This window comes from Pan paniscus, chromosome 4 (genome assembly GCF_029289425.2).
Source record: "Pan paniscus chromosome 4, NHGRI_mPanPan1-v2.0_pri, whole genome shotgun sequence".
NCBI lineage: Eukaryota > Metazoa > Chordata > Mammalia > Primates > Hominidae > Pan > Pan paniscus.
In genome coordinates this window covers 46,805,251-46,817,647 of record NC_073253.2, presented here as the reverse complement: position 1 = coordinate 46,817,647, position 12,397 = coordinate 46,805,251, and the positions used below count along the sequence as shown (strand labels likewise).

The following is a 12,397-nucleotide window of genomic DNA, read 5'->3' as shown; positions in this document are numbered from 1 at the left end:
TGCCACCAAAAGAGATTACTGTAAACTTAGGAACAAACTTCTGAGTTTGTGGGTTTTGAAATCTTGGATACAGGATTGTGGACATTGATTTACCTTTGAAACATATCTATAGATTCTTAATTCTGTTTTTCTATTTGCTAATTTCCTTATCTTTCCTCTTATCACCACTGCTTATCTCCTGCTTGCATTGATTTTATTTTATTTTTTTCTTGATTTCTTGACTTGATTTAGTTCATGTGTTTTATTTCTTTTTTCTTAGTGAGAAGTGTTTAAGGCCATGACTACTTACTGAATAGAGCTTTGATTTATCTCATAAGTCTAGTAGTGCTCTCATTTTTTTATTGCTTGTGAAATAATCTCATTACATTATAAAAATTCCTCTTTGTCTCAATATGTACTTAGTAAGATGTTTTATAATTTCAAGTTATAGGAATAATTTTTAAGCTTTAGGCATTAATTTCTAGTTTTGCTGCATTGCAATGTTTCAGTATTTATGAAGGATACTCTAAATATAATGATTTTTTAAAAAAATGCTTACTAGAACTGACATTTTAAAATAAGTAGTATCTTTCAAAATACGCTTATTCTAACCATGTTTCCATTTACTAAAAAATTTCTGAGTCTCTTTTATTAGAATTACTTAAGGAGTTTACCTCTGACTAAAAATGAAAACAATTAGTTTCTTTGCTTTTTAGTTAAATGTTTCAGATTGATTAAAAGCAGGGTTATTTAGCTGTTCATCTTTCCTGTCTTTCTTTGTTCCAAATGTTGAATGACGATTTTCAAAAAGCAAATCTACAGGCATGGAACAAAAAACTCACCATCACTTGAAGGTTTTTTTTTTTTTATTTTAAGTTATAATCTCAGCGCCCTACTCCCTCCAAAGAAAAGGAAGAAAGAAAATTCAATTCCAGATTTTAAGACAGTGGCTTTATTGGGAAAAGGATCTTCTTTAATCCCTCCCCTGTTTTACTCATGCCACACACTGATGCATTGTAAAGAGAGGTTTCATTGCCTTATTGACGATCTCACATCATACCATTTATTTCATGTTATTTACCTAAAAGTCAGCATTTGATTTTGAGCAGCAGTAAACTCGGGGGTGCCATGTTCAATTGAGAACTAATCTGTGATACAGTGCTCCTTAATGTCACTCCAGTGGTCGCTTTCTTGCTTTGGCTTTGACTGGTTCCGATCCATTTTCAGAGCCTGGGTTTTCTCCAGAGAGAAAACTATCTTTTGGGAAATTATAAACAAATGAGGCAAAATATGGAAAGCATTTTGAACTCAGAGAACATCAAGTTATACATTTAGGCAGTCGTTCTTATAACTTTAACATGAAAAAGAAACAATAAAAATGGTGGTATTGTCCAAGTTTAACTCATCGATCTCTCCTGTTCATTTGAAGAGTTTCTTTCTGAGGTAGTTATGTGACCTCACTTTGGTTTTTTTCAGTCATCCTGTTCCTCCCAGGAGAAGTTGCATCAGTTACCATACCAACCAACACCAGACGAGTTACACTTCTTATCAAAACATTTCTGTACCACCGAAAGCATCGCCACTGAGAACAGATGCAGGAACACGCCGATGCGCCCCCGTTCCCGAAGTCTGAGGTGTGTGGGCCTGGCTGAAAACCATTACTTAGTTGGATTCTCTATTTTCAAACATTTTGAGTGAACACTTCGGTCCTTTAGGTCATATGTGTGTTAACTGACTTGCAAACTATTACAAATATAGTGTGATGTTTCCATGTACACATAATATTGTTAATTACCATTGAAAGGCATCTTATAATTTTCCTTTTCAGTTCTCACAATTTGCTGATTGCAGCAGTAGTAATCACGATGGTCTTGGGACTACCTATGAAAACATCTAGCCACTGGAAATTTCAAGGCAGTGCAAAAGCAGTTAATGTTGTTATGTTAAGAGGCAACAGCTTCGTGGAAATAGAAGGACAACAAGAATAGGAGGATTTTTTAAAATTCCAGATTCCATATTACAAAATATCTTTATTCTTTCTTCCCATCGTAAGTCTTACTTTTCTCTAAGACTGTGAACACATTTTTAGGAGTTTGTGTCACCTGAAGTTTGTGGATGCCAAATGTAGTCCACCTAACACTGAGTAGGGCCAGTTTTACTGTGAGTTTGTTTCCTCAGGAAGCAGAATCTAAAACAGAGCTTCTTGTTCAGGATGTTTCTTAGGGAGTGCTTTCGAAATTAGCACCTGTGGGAGGGAAGGGAGAGGCAGGATTGGACAGAGGGAGAAGTCCAGCAGCCTTAGCCGACTCCATGGAGAGCTCGGGAACGACAGGACTCAGCAGAGTTGCTCCCCTGGGCCAAATGCGACTTCTTTTATATCCCTACCTCAGTCACTGGGTCCCTCACTGGATGTGGCACCCTGGGAAAGACTCAGCCTCAGGCGAGATGACTCCTTGCAGCTGATGCCATCCCTGCAGGGACTGACAGCTGAAGGTTTCTGTGGGTAGCACTCCCAGAAGCCGGGCAACAGGTCCTTCTTTGAAGGAGGGATCAGGATAGGGCATCACCTTATCCGCTGCAGTATGAGATCTTTATGCTATAGAATTCGTGCACTTTGATATATTAAGGTTTTATTATATTAAAAAATAGCTTATTTATTAGGCGGTCAGTTGAATATCAAAGTTTAATGAGAAGCAATTTCCCTTTGTACTTTTTGTCTTTACTTAGTCTCATAAACTAATACTAAATATAGCCACACTGGATAATTGTGAGACATGTTAGATTATTCTGAGATATGGAATTAACAGCTGGTTTTACTATTTCATCTACAGGCACCATGTTTTACTACATTGGTGCCATTTTTTGTTTTATTAAAGGAATTCCTAAGGTGCGTAGTATAAGCTGTATCCACTTAGGAATATAAACACACTGAAGTTGCACAACTATATATCACTAGGAAGGAAGATAAACCTACTATTGAAAGAGTAAAGAAGAATGCACAATAGTTGTATGCCTCTGTTTCATATAATACATAATGCCTACCTCAGCATCCTAGATAAATATTTGCTAGGCTAGAAAATGGATCTCAATTATGACACCTGTGCCATGGAAGACTTTCAGACTTCTTCAGTGATGTGTGGCAGACCGCAGGTGTATGATAAAAGTGTGAAATTACACTGTTAAATGTGTCCTAGATGTTGCTCTTTGTAGCTATCCTATTTTATTTTATTTTGCAGTTTGTTAATTGTTTTCCAGATCTTATGCAAGCTCATACTACATGCAGAATATAATTTCAATTTACAAACATTTTCTGAACTAGTATTGTATTGTAACTATGATGATTTTGTGGCATTCCACTTCTTGAGCTTTCTTTTTCAGTCCTATTCAGAGTATCTTTGTGTTTATGGGAATGTATGTGTGCATGTGTACTAATGACTGATTTTGTAGTTTATTATCTGATATACTTTTCTTACAAAGGTTGCATAGTACTTTTGATGCAACTGACTGTTTATAAATAAAAAGCTTATTTTCATTTCATGCTGTGGCAAGTTTAAAAGGGTAATTTGCTTTGCTTGCAGCCCTGGACGTTCTCCCGCCTGCTGTGACCATGAAATAATTATGATGAACCATGTCTACAAAGAAAGGTTCCCAAAGGTAATGAATTGAATTGAAGATGCCTAGCATCTAAACGAACAGGCACCATAGGTTTAGAGTCTGTAAGGTTGTTTTGTTATAGGAAGTAACGGTCCAATCTAGTAATGATTTGCATAAAACAGCTCCATAGTCTTCTTAGAAAGAGAAAATAACTAAAAAAAAATGTTAAGCTAACAACTGCTGAGAACTAGCTGTGCTCTACGTGTGCTGAGCTGGCTCTAAAGTGAACCTGCCACTTGTGCACCACACACGGGGTGGGCCTGGTGAGGTGCCGTAGGGAGGGTCTACTTTGAAAGGCCTCTAGACTGTGCACTCTGTACCCATATTCTGGGCCTGCTGCCACATTGTTAAGTAGAGACTGTTTTTCTCCGTTAGAAGCCTGTAGATTGGTGTGTCATGAGAGTTGTTGTTGTTGTTGTTTTTCCACATTACTTTTCTGTGATTTCCTATCTCTTTAGACATTGTATTTCTAAACCTATTAATTTAGAAGAGAAGGCACAGTTGTCGTGTTCTCCAGTTAGACTGGTAAAGGAACATGAATTGAGAGAGCAATTGTGAAGGGCTGCTGCCAAGCCCCTGGCTGCAAGGACCTGCTCTCAGATGGTCCCATTAGCTCACCTTGTTTCCACATCTTTCCCACCAAAGCATTTCTGCACATTTGGGAGAAGGCCACTCTCCACGTTTTTCCGATCCACCCCCACAGCCTGTGTTGCCCTAAGCAGGAGAACAAATGAAAATCTTTGGTTTCATAAATCAAGAGTAGAGTACTTATTATTTGCAACTAACCCAACATTGATGTCATTGATTAAAGCTGTTTTAGCTATTTATCACATGTCACTTGCTCACCAGGGAAACAGATACTGACTGTTAACCTAGTTAATGGAGGTTAGGATATTAGAGGGGAGGAGGAGGGGGAAGGAGAGGGAGTCTCCCTGCATATATAATTAATGTAAGCAAGGAATATGGATTAGGCAGTGGGTGACCAGAGAGAATGAAATGAAAGTTGGAAAGGAAATTTTAGATTTATTTTACCAAGGGAGTCCCCTGGGACTTTTACATAGGATGTAGCTTTGTGGCAAAAGAAGATGATATAAGATGTGTGCTCCTGGCGCATTAAAACCTAGCCCAGAAGATACATTTTTAGCTTAGGTTGTGGAACTCTAGCAACAACCTGATGTTTAAGTACAAAAACATAAAGAAATGTTTGATATTTTGGACAGTCCATCTGAAAGAGCCCAAGATCTTAAATGAAAGCGTAACAATTCACAGATATAATCTGAGTTACTTGAAGAAGCTTACAGAGACCATTTTACATTTGATAGAACACAGAAAAGGGAGATTATCATTCTGAAATGTTGATTTCACTTATGTACCCTCAGATCTGTATTTCACATGCTGAGGCTGCTGCTTTTTTATAGCAACTTTTTAAGAACAGTTTTAGCTTCACAAAAAAATTGAGCAGATGGTACAGAGATTTCCCATGTACCTGGGAAGGCTATGCATGAATGCCCCCAACATGCATTAGGGTTCATTCAGCCTTTGTGTTGTATAATCAATGGGTTCAGACAAATGTCTGATGACATGTATGTACCATTATTTTATCAGAAGTGAGGCTTCTTTTAAATTTGATTTCTAGAATCCCATTTAACAACTTGTGGAGGTCTCTGAAAATGCTGTAAAAATGTGATGATTGAATTGTTTACATGTGTGTTTCCTCGTATTACATCTGTGTATGTGTGTCTTCTCTATATAGGCTACAGCTCAGATGGAAGAACGTCTAAAGGAAATTATCACCAGCTACTCTCCTGACAACGTTCTACCCTTAGCAGATGGAGTGCTTAGTTTCACTCACCACCAGATTATTGAACTGGCTCGAGATTGCTTGGATAAATCCCACCAGGGCCTCATCACCTCACGATACTTCCTTGAATTACAGCACAAATTAGATAAGTTGCTACAGGAGGTAAGAACCATGTACCATATAGTTTTCTGATGTATTTTGCTTTTCCCTGAAAAAAATTTTTTTTTTGCTTACAAGTTATAACCATGAAATGGAGTTCACATTCCAGAGAAGCAAAAAAGAAGGAAAAAAAAAAAAACTCACCTGATTGCTACTTGCTATAAATTGATTCTGGTCTTTATTTATAGTAATAGAAAATTAATGTAATAACCTTTACAGGAATCTTAGGACCCAACAATCTATGACTCTAGGATAAGTGGATTGTGAAGGATTTTGAAGCAGTGATTTTTTCCCCCTTTAACCATAAAGTTATAAATTGCCTGAGCGTATGTGTGTTATTTGATGATGCTATCTAGTTCTATATCTGAAAAAGCTAAATGGAAAATTGCTGGCTTCTTCCAGGCTGTGTGTTCTATTAATTAACCTGCATGTGGTGTTGAGTAGTAAATGGCAACTTATATTTTCATTAGTGTCAGTTCTTCTTCTAACAAAATATCCAATTTCCAAAATGACAGATAAACACAGGACCTGTCTAGGCCTAACACTTGCATGCCTAGCACCTGATAACACCCAGGACAGGAAGAGAGTCTGTATGGGGGAATGGAATGCATGTATAATATTGCTCTTCTGGCTGAAATTGACCAGCCACAGCCTAAAATGAAACCTATTTAGTCTATGTATTTGTATATATTGTATTTTTGTATCTCACAGGGCACAAATTATGCCTTTGCAAACATAATTATAGATAGTTTTCTCTAGACATGAATATGTAAATAATTGCAGAAAACTGAAGGAAAATATTAGCATCCTAATTTTTGAGAACTCTATCTGTCCTTGCCCCTGCAGAATTTAGCTGGCGAGATAAGATCCTTCTCTGGCTGGCAGCCGCTGCTTTTCTCCCCTTTGCCCTCTAGGCCTTCTATACTCTTTCCCGATTTCTCACATTGCAACCAACTGCAGTCCACTGATGCAGTCCCTTCCAGACTATCCTTAGGGTGAACACATTGTTTTGGGGTTTTTCTGTTAATTTCTAACTTGGCATGGACCTGTTCTCTCCCATAAACTAAAAGGAAAATGAATTTTACAGGAAAATGATCATGCACTTGGGTTTCCTGGCAAAGTAAAATTGCTAAATGAGTTACATTACAATGTAAAATTGCTGTAAGAGTTGCCACGTGCTTACGCTTAAAATTGTATTTATCTCATCACGCACAGATGACAGTCGTGGACTGTTCCCAGTCCACAGGCTGCCCTTTGACTTCTCTACACTAGAGTATAAAGTCTCTGTGGACAGGGATATTATCTGCTTTGTTCACCTAGGATGGTGTGTGACACATAGAAGGACTTTAATATTTTTTGAGTGAATGGCTTCTGATACCCCTCAACTCACTGACATCCTCCTTATTGTCATATCCACTGGACATTTTACTGGAATATTACTGTATTCAGCAGTGTTAAAACCCTCCTCTTCTCTGCCTTCCTTTTAATTTATTGTTCTTGGGACATCTCTGACCATTTCTTCTCTGCCTCTTCCAGGGGTTTCTCTTCCAACTCCTGTTTTCTACAAGTTTTCTTAGGATCTCATCTTTAGTCTACTCCTCCTCCCTCTCTCCTAGTGATCTTGTCGGCTGTCTTGGATTAGAGACCTATAGACTCTAATGGCTTCAAATCCTTACCTCAGACCAGTAGTCATCTCTCACATTTCAGAATCATGGATCCACCTGCCTACTGAATATCTTTCTACCTGGGCAGCCCACTGAAGCAGCAGTCCCAACCTATATAAAACTAGACAGCATTTCCTCAACCACACATGCTTCTCCCACATTCTTTTCATCCATCATTGGCACTGCCATCTATCCAGTCACCTGCTAGAACTCTGAGAATACTAGACTCCCTCTCTCCCTTCATCAAGCAACCCATTAGACCTTCATAGTTTACTTCCTAAATATTTCTACAACCCTTCTTTCCTGTTCTATAATCACTACCTGGCTCAGACCCTCATCCGGCTCAGACCCTCATCCTCACCAATCTGCCTCCCTCCAGTCTTAACTCTTCAAATTCATACTTTCATGCAGCTGCAAGAATATCTATCTAAAACTCTTTATTGGCTCTATCTTGCCCATAAGTAAAACCATAATATGGCCTGTTGCTGTGCCCTTCCTCTCAATGCATTTAGCCATAATGAATTGTACTGACTTCTGCGGTCTCACTTTAGCAGCAGACAGGGGGCTCTTTGAGCAACAGGAGTCACCTCTAACTCCCTGGTACTGAGTTCAGTGCCTGGTGTTTATCGGTTCCTCAGAAACCATGGAAGGGAGGAAGGAAGAAAATAGATACAACTGCATGCCAAAATATTCAACCTATTAGGATGTATCAAGTAATCTAATTCTGCTGTTGCTTTAATCAAATCAGAGTCCAGAAAATGCTGGAAACACTATACATATTACTATTTATGAGAATATTTTGAAAGTTATGTTTGCTAAATGCTGCACTTTTGAACAGAAGAGGCAGACACAGGAATTCTGTAGTCAGCCTCTGTGAGATACTCCTAATTCTGCAATTCTGTCCCAGGATATTACCATAGTTACCAGCTTAGTCCTGTGTTTTTCATTCCTTTATAGGCATGCCCTGAAAAGGGTAGGATTGCTATCCAAAGCTATTTACACTGAAATCCCCTACTTAATTTTGTTTCTGTGACAGACACTGCAGATTTTCATGAAAATTAAAATAAAATCTTAGGGTTTCACAGATCATGTGAATGGGTCCTGTTATTATTTTCAAAATACTGATTTTTAAAGAAATTTCTTTTTTGGCCAGAGAAGCATGTATACTTGTGGCATAAAGGTCTTGTTGGGCATAAATAAGAATGGTTTCTTGTTTAGCTTTACAGATAAAGAGCTTCCTTCAGTCCTTTTGTAAAAATTTAAACTATTTGCATAATCACATTTACAGTATTTTTCCAGAACTTGGAGCTAATCCATTGCAGAGGGGCCTGCCCTTTTTAGATAGAGCCAAATTGTGAAACTTGCCTTGGTTTCCCCAGGATGCAGTTGTCAGTTCCCAACTGTGACATTCTGTGCTCTGTAGGCCTATCTCCTAGCCATTTTTCCCATTGTCTGTCTTTTGCATAACCCAGGTAAAATCCCCCTAAGGTTTGAGCAGCTTAATGCCTTTTTGAAGTCCTGAGGCCTAAGACAATTCCAGATGAATGCTTTTATGTCTCCATTCTTCTTTGCACTTAGAGAAGTTTAGTCAAAGACAATAAAATACATAGGAAGCTCTAACCTACTCTCAAATCTAGGTCATGGTTATGTTTTGTAGTGGCCAACCCTTAAAATACAGACACAGGGTATCCGTTAGTGTTTCCCCTTTGGAGCTTGCTGGTAACAGCCAGGAACAAATTTCTCTTCATGGGCTAATCGTGTCTTTATTTTGTGTTGTTTTAACAGGGCTCCTTCTCCCCACTTAAGTTATTAGATAAAATACTGTTTGAGTTAATGTAAATTATATGTTTTATCCGTGGTTATGGCTGATTATTCTTAGAACTAAGAAGTTAGAATGAACTGATAATGATTTTTGAAATGAAATTTATTTAATCTAAACTGACTTTTTAAGTTTATTAAGATACAAAATTCTCATTTCTCTTTGAAGAGACAATCCAAAATGTGTTTAGGCTTTTCAGATTTTCTTTATATTCCTGAATTTATAAACCAAAAATTATTATAGTAAGAAGAAAGTTCAGTATCCTGCCCAAAGTGTCAACTAAGAAGTTAGGTGTTTTTTTGCTTCATCTTTAAAGTTTTCTGTTTAGTTTGGTTGAGGATAAATCATAAAGAAGATGTAACCATATTTTTTGGCATTCACTGGATCTTCCAAAAATCTATTTTTGTTGCAAAGCAAAAATTGGGAAGAAAATTTAAAGACAGTTTCAATATTTGAGATGTATATATATGTGCATCGTTATATATGTCCTAACATCCTTCCTGGTTACTAGGACCTGTCGTTATAGTTACTAGTTGGTGTTCTTTGAACACTTTCTATTCTACGATTATTCACCAATGGTCATTTTTCCTTTTATTTTAATGTCAAAAGTTAACTGTTTTACTTTTGCCTGTATATGGTTTTTGTACCTGTGTTTTGGAAAATGGTTTTAATTTGGTGGCTTAAATTCAGCAGACATATTACTTCTGAGTACAATCATTTTTTATAAATTTAGTCTCTGCCAGTTCTTTTCATGGGGTACGGGATTGTTCCTTGTCATGGTAAAGCACCTTCAAGAATGATTGTAAATGTTTATTACTGTGTTTGTGAAATTATATTGTACCAGCATCACAATGAAATGTTATTTTTTAATCCTTAGAGGAAAGTAAATCATAAAAACAAAGATTAAGAGAGCCTAAAAGTGAACATACAGAGAAGTTTATGTTAAAACCTCTAAAACTTGTTTTATGCCTGTCTTGATACAGATTTATCTGATTTTTTTCAAGAAAATATTATTGAAAATTTAAATGACTATTAACAAACAGCTTTGCTCTCAGAATATTTGTTGTGCTTGGGCAATATATAAAATAAAATTTTAAAAGATTTTAAGTTAAATTTTACTAAGTTAGGTGCCTAGGTGTTATTTATTCAATGTGTGAAACTGGATTCACATTTATATACCCAGGTATAGGTTGAGCATTCAAATTCCAAAATGCTCCAGAATATGAAACTTTTAAAGCACCAACATGATAACACAAGTGGAAATTCTCATACCTGACCTCATGTGATGAGTGCACAAAGTTCTTAAAAAAATTCTATAAATTTACCTTCAGGCTCTGTGTATTAGGTGTACATGAAACATAAATGAATTTTTGTGATGAGACTTCGATCCCCTCCTCAAGATATCTCATTATGTATATGCAAATATTCTAAAATTTGAAAAAAATCCAAAAGACTTGTGGTCCCAAGCATTTTGGATAAAGGATACCCAACTGGTATATACTTTTTTATCCAGCTAACACTTGAAAAAAGCATTGCACACTTCTTACGTGTGATAATATAACTAATTTATAGACGAATCATATTGGATATATGAAATATACTTCAATAATGTGTTAAGTGTCCAGGATAAAAGCAGTCCTTCACTTTATTAGCCATTTCTTATGTCTAAGATGGTCTTAACTGGAAAATCAAGGTTCTTGATCAGCTTCCCACTCTACTTGTACCGTGTGCTTAATGTGTCATAAACTTTTAATGTCTCCTTCATTCATGGTTCACATTAAGCGCCCTTTGATTTTTAGCACAGATAATATATCAGAGTTTTGCAATTAAGGTTTAGCTAATAGAAAGATTTTGTAGATATAGGCGTTTAATAGTGTCCATTTATATACAGATAATGTCTGTTTATCAATCTTTTAATAGCATTTTCTAAATTACTCGATTTTTGAACATTTGCAATGATCTAATTAGCATGCTTTGCTGATTTTCTTTTCCATTTAATGGAACAACTCTGCATCATCACTCTCTTTATTGCTTTTTCATAGGCTCATAATCGTTCAGAAAGTGGAGAATTGGCATTTATTAAACAACTAGTTCGAAAGATCCTAATTGTTATTGCCCGCCCTGCTCGGTTATTAGAGTGCCTGGTAAGTTGCCCCTTGATGTGACTACATTATTTATTGTTAACTGGGAAAGCAGTTACCATCAGAAAGCTCCTTCATTTGGTTTCCAGCACCAGAGCTAAATGGAAAGAGTCAAAGGGAATTACAAATTGTTAACTTTTATGATGATGTCGATATGTGACTTGTCCTTTCTGATTTTAAAGAGACTTCTAGGACTTTTGCTCTATTAAGTGATGGTCATACCATATTCTAGTCAAACTTGAAATATAATCATAAAATAATGTACTTGACCTTATCTCAGCATAATTACTTTATGTCACAGCTAGTTTAAAACCCTGGCTGTACCACACTTTTTTGGAGTTGCCAAGATGCAGAGAAGAAATAGAGATAAATGCAGAGATAGTGACCTGTGATTTATAATTATTATTTGTTTTAAAATGTGGCAAGTTAGAAAATAAGATGCTAACCATCCCATTTGGGAAAATACAGTAGAGCCTCATGCAGACCTGAAGGAATGAGACTTTTATAGATGATTAGTTCATGTTAACAATTATATGTTTTTGGCTGGGTGTGGTGGCTCACGCCTGTAATCCCAGCACTTTGGGAGGCCGAGACAGGCAGATCACCTGAGGTCAGGAGTTCCAGACCAGCCTGGCCAACATGTTGACACTTGGTCTCTACTAAAAATACAAAAAGTAGCCAGATGTGGTGGTGCACGCCTGTAATCCCAGCTACTTGGGAGGCTGAGGCAGGAGAATTGCTTGAACCCAGGAGGTGGAGGTTGCAATGAGCTGAGATTGCGCCACTGCACTCCAGCCTGAGTGACAGAATGAGATTTTGTCTCAAAAAATAAAAAAAATTAAAATTAAAATTATATATTTTTGGCCAGTGATCATTCTCCTATTTAAAAGTTTTTGTTTTATGAAATTTTGATTTGAGGTTTCAGTTAAAACTGTGAACAAATATTTATCTGTGAAAATTATAATTATTTTAAGGATCTAGTAATATAGCATCAAAACTCACTTTAAAGTTCCACTGGTTATTAAAGTAATTATAACATCACATACAATACAGCTTTTCAGAAATACACACATACATACATACATAATACATATATGGTTGCAGTGCTTTGGTCTTGCCCTTACTTTAACTACCATCCATAATAATTTATAGTAGTGAAATATTCACAGCACCATAAATA

At 36.6% G+C, this 12,397-nt stretch overlaps 1 protein-coding gene across 13 annotated transcripts in view; it reads left to right on the top strand.

Annotated features, from left to right (window-relative positions):
* MAST4 (microtubule associated serine/threonine kinase family member 4) overlaps positions 1–12,397 on the top strand; it is a 582,575-nt gene that overhangs the window by 512,031 nt on the left and 58,147 nt on the right. For all 13 annotated transcript variants that reach the window (XM_055112338.3, XM_034960015.4, XM_055112337.2 and 10 more), the window contains 4 exons: positions 1,456–1,613; positions 3,558–3,633; positions 5,387–5,596; positions 11,119–11,220. In XM_055112338.3, the coding sequence (XP_054968313.1) occupies positions 1,456–1,613; positions 3,558–3,633; positions 5,387–5,596; positions 11,119–11,220 (546 nt within the window). The remainder of the gene's footprint in view (positions 1–1,455; positions 1,614–3,557; positions 3,634–5,386; positions 5,597–11,118; positions 11,221–12,397) is intronic.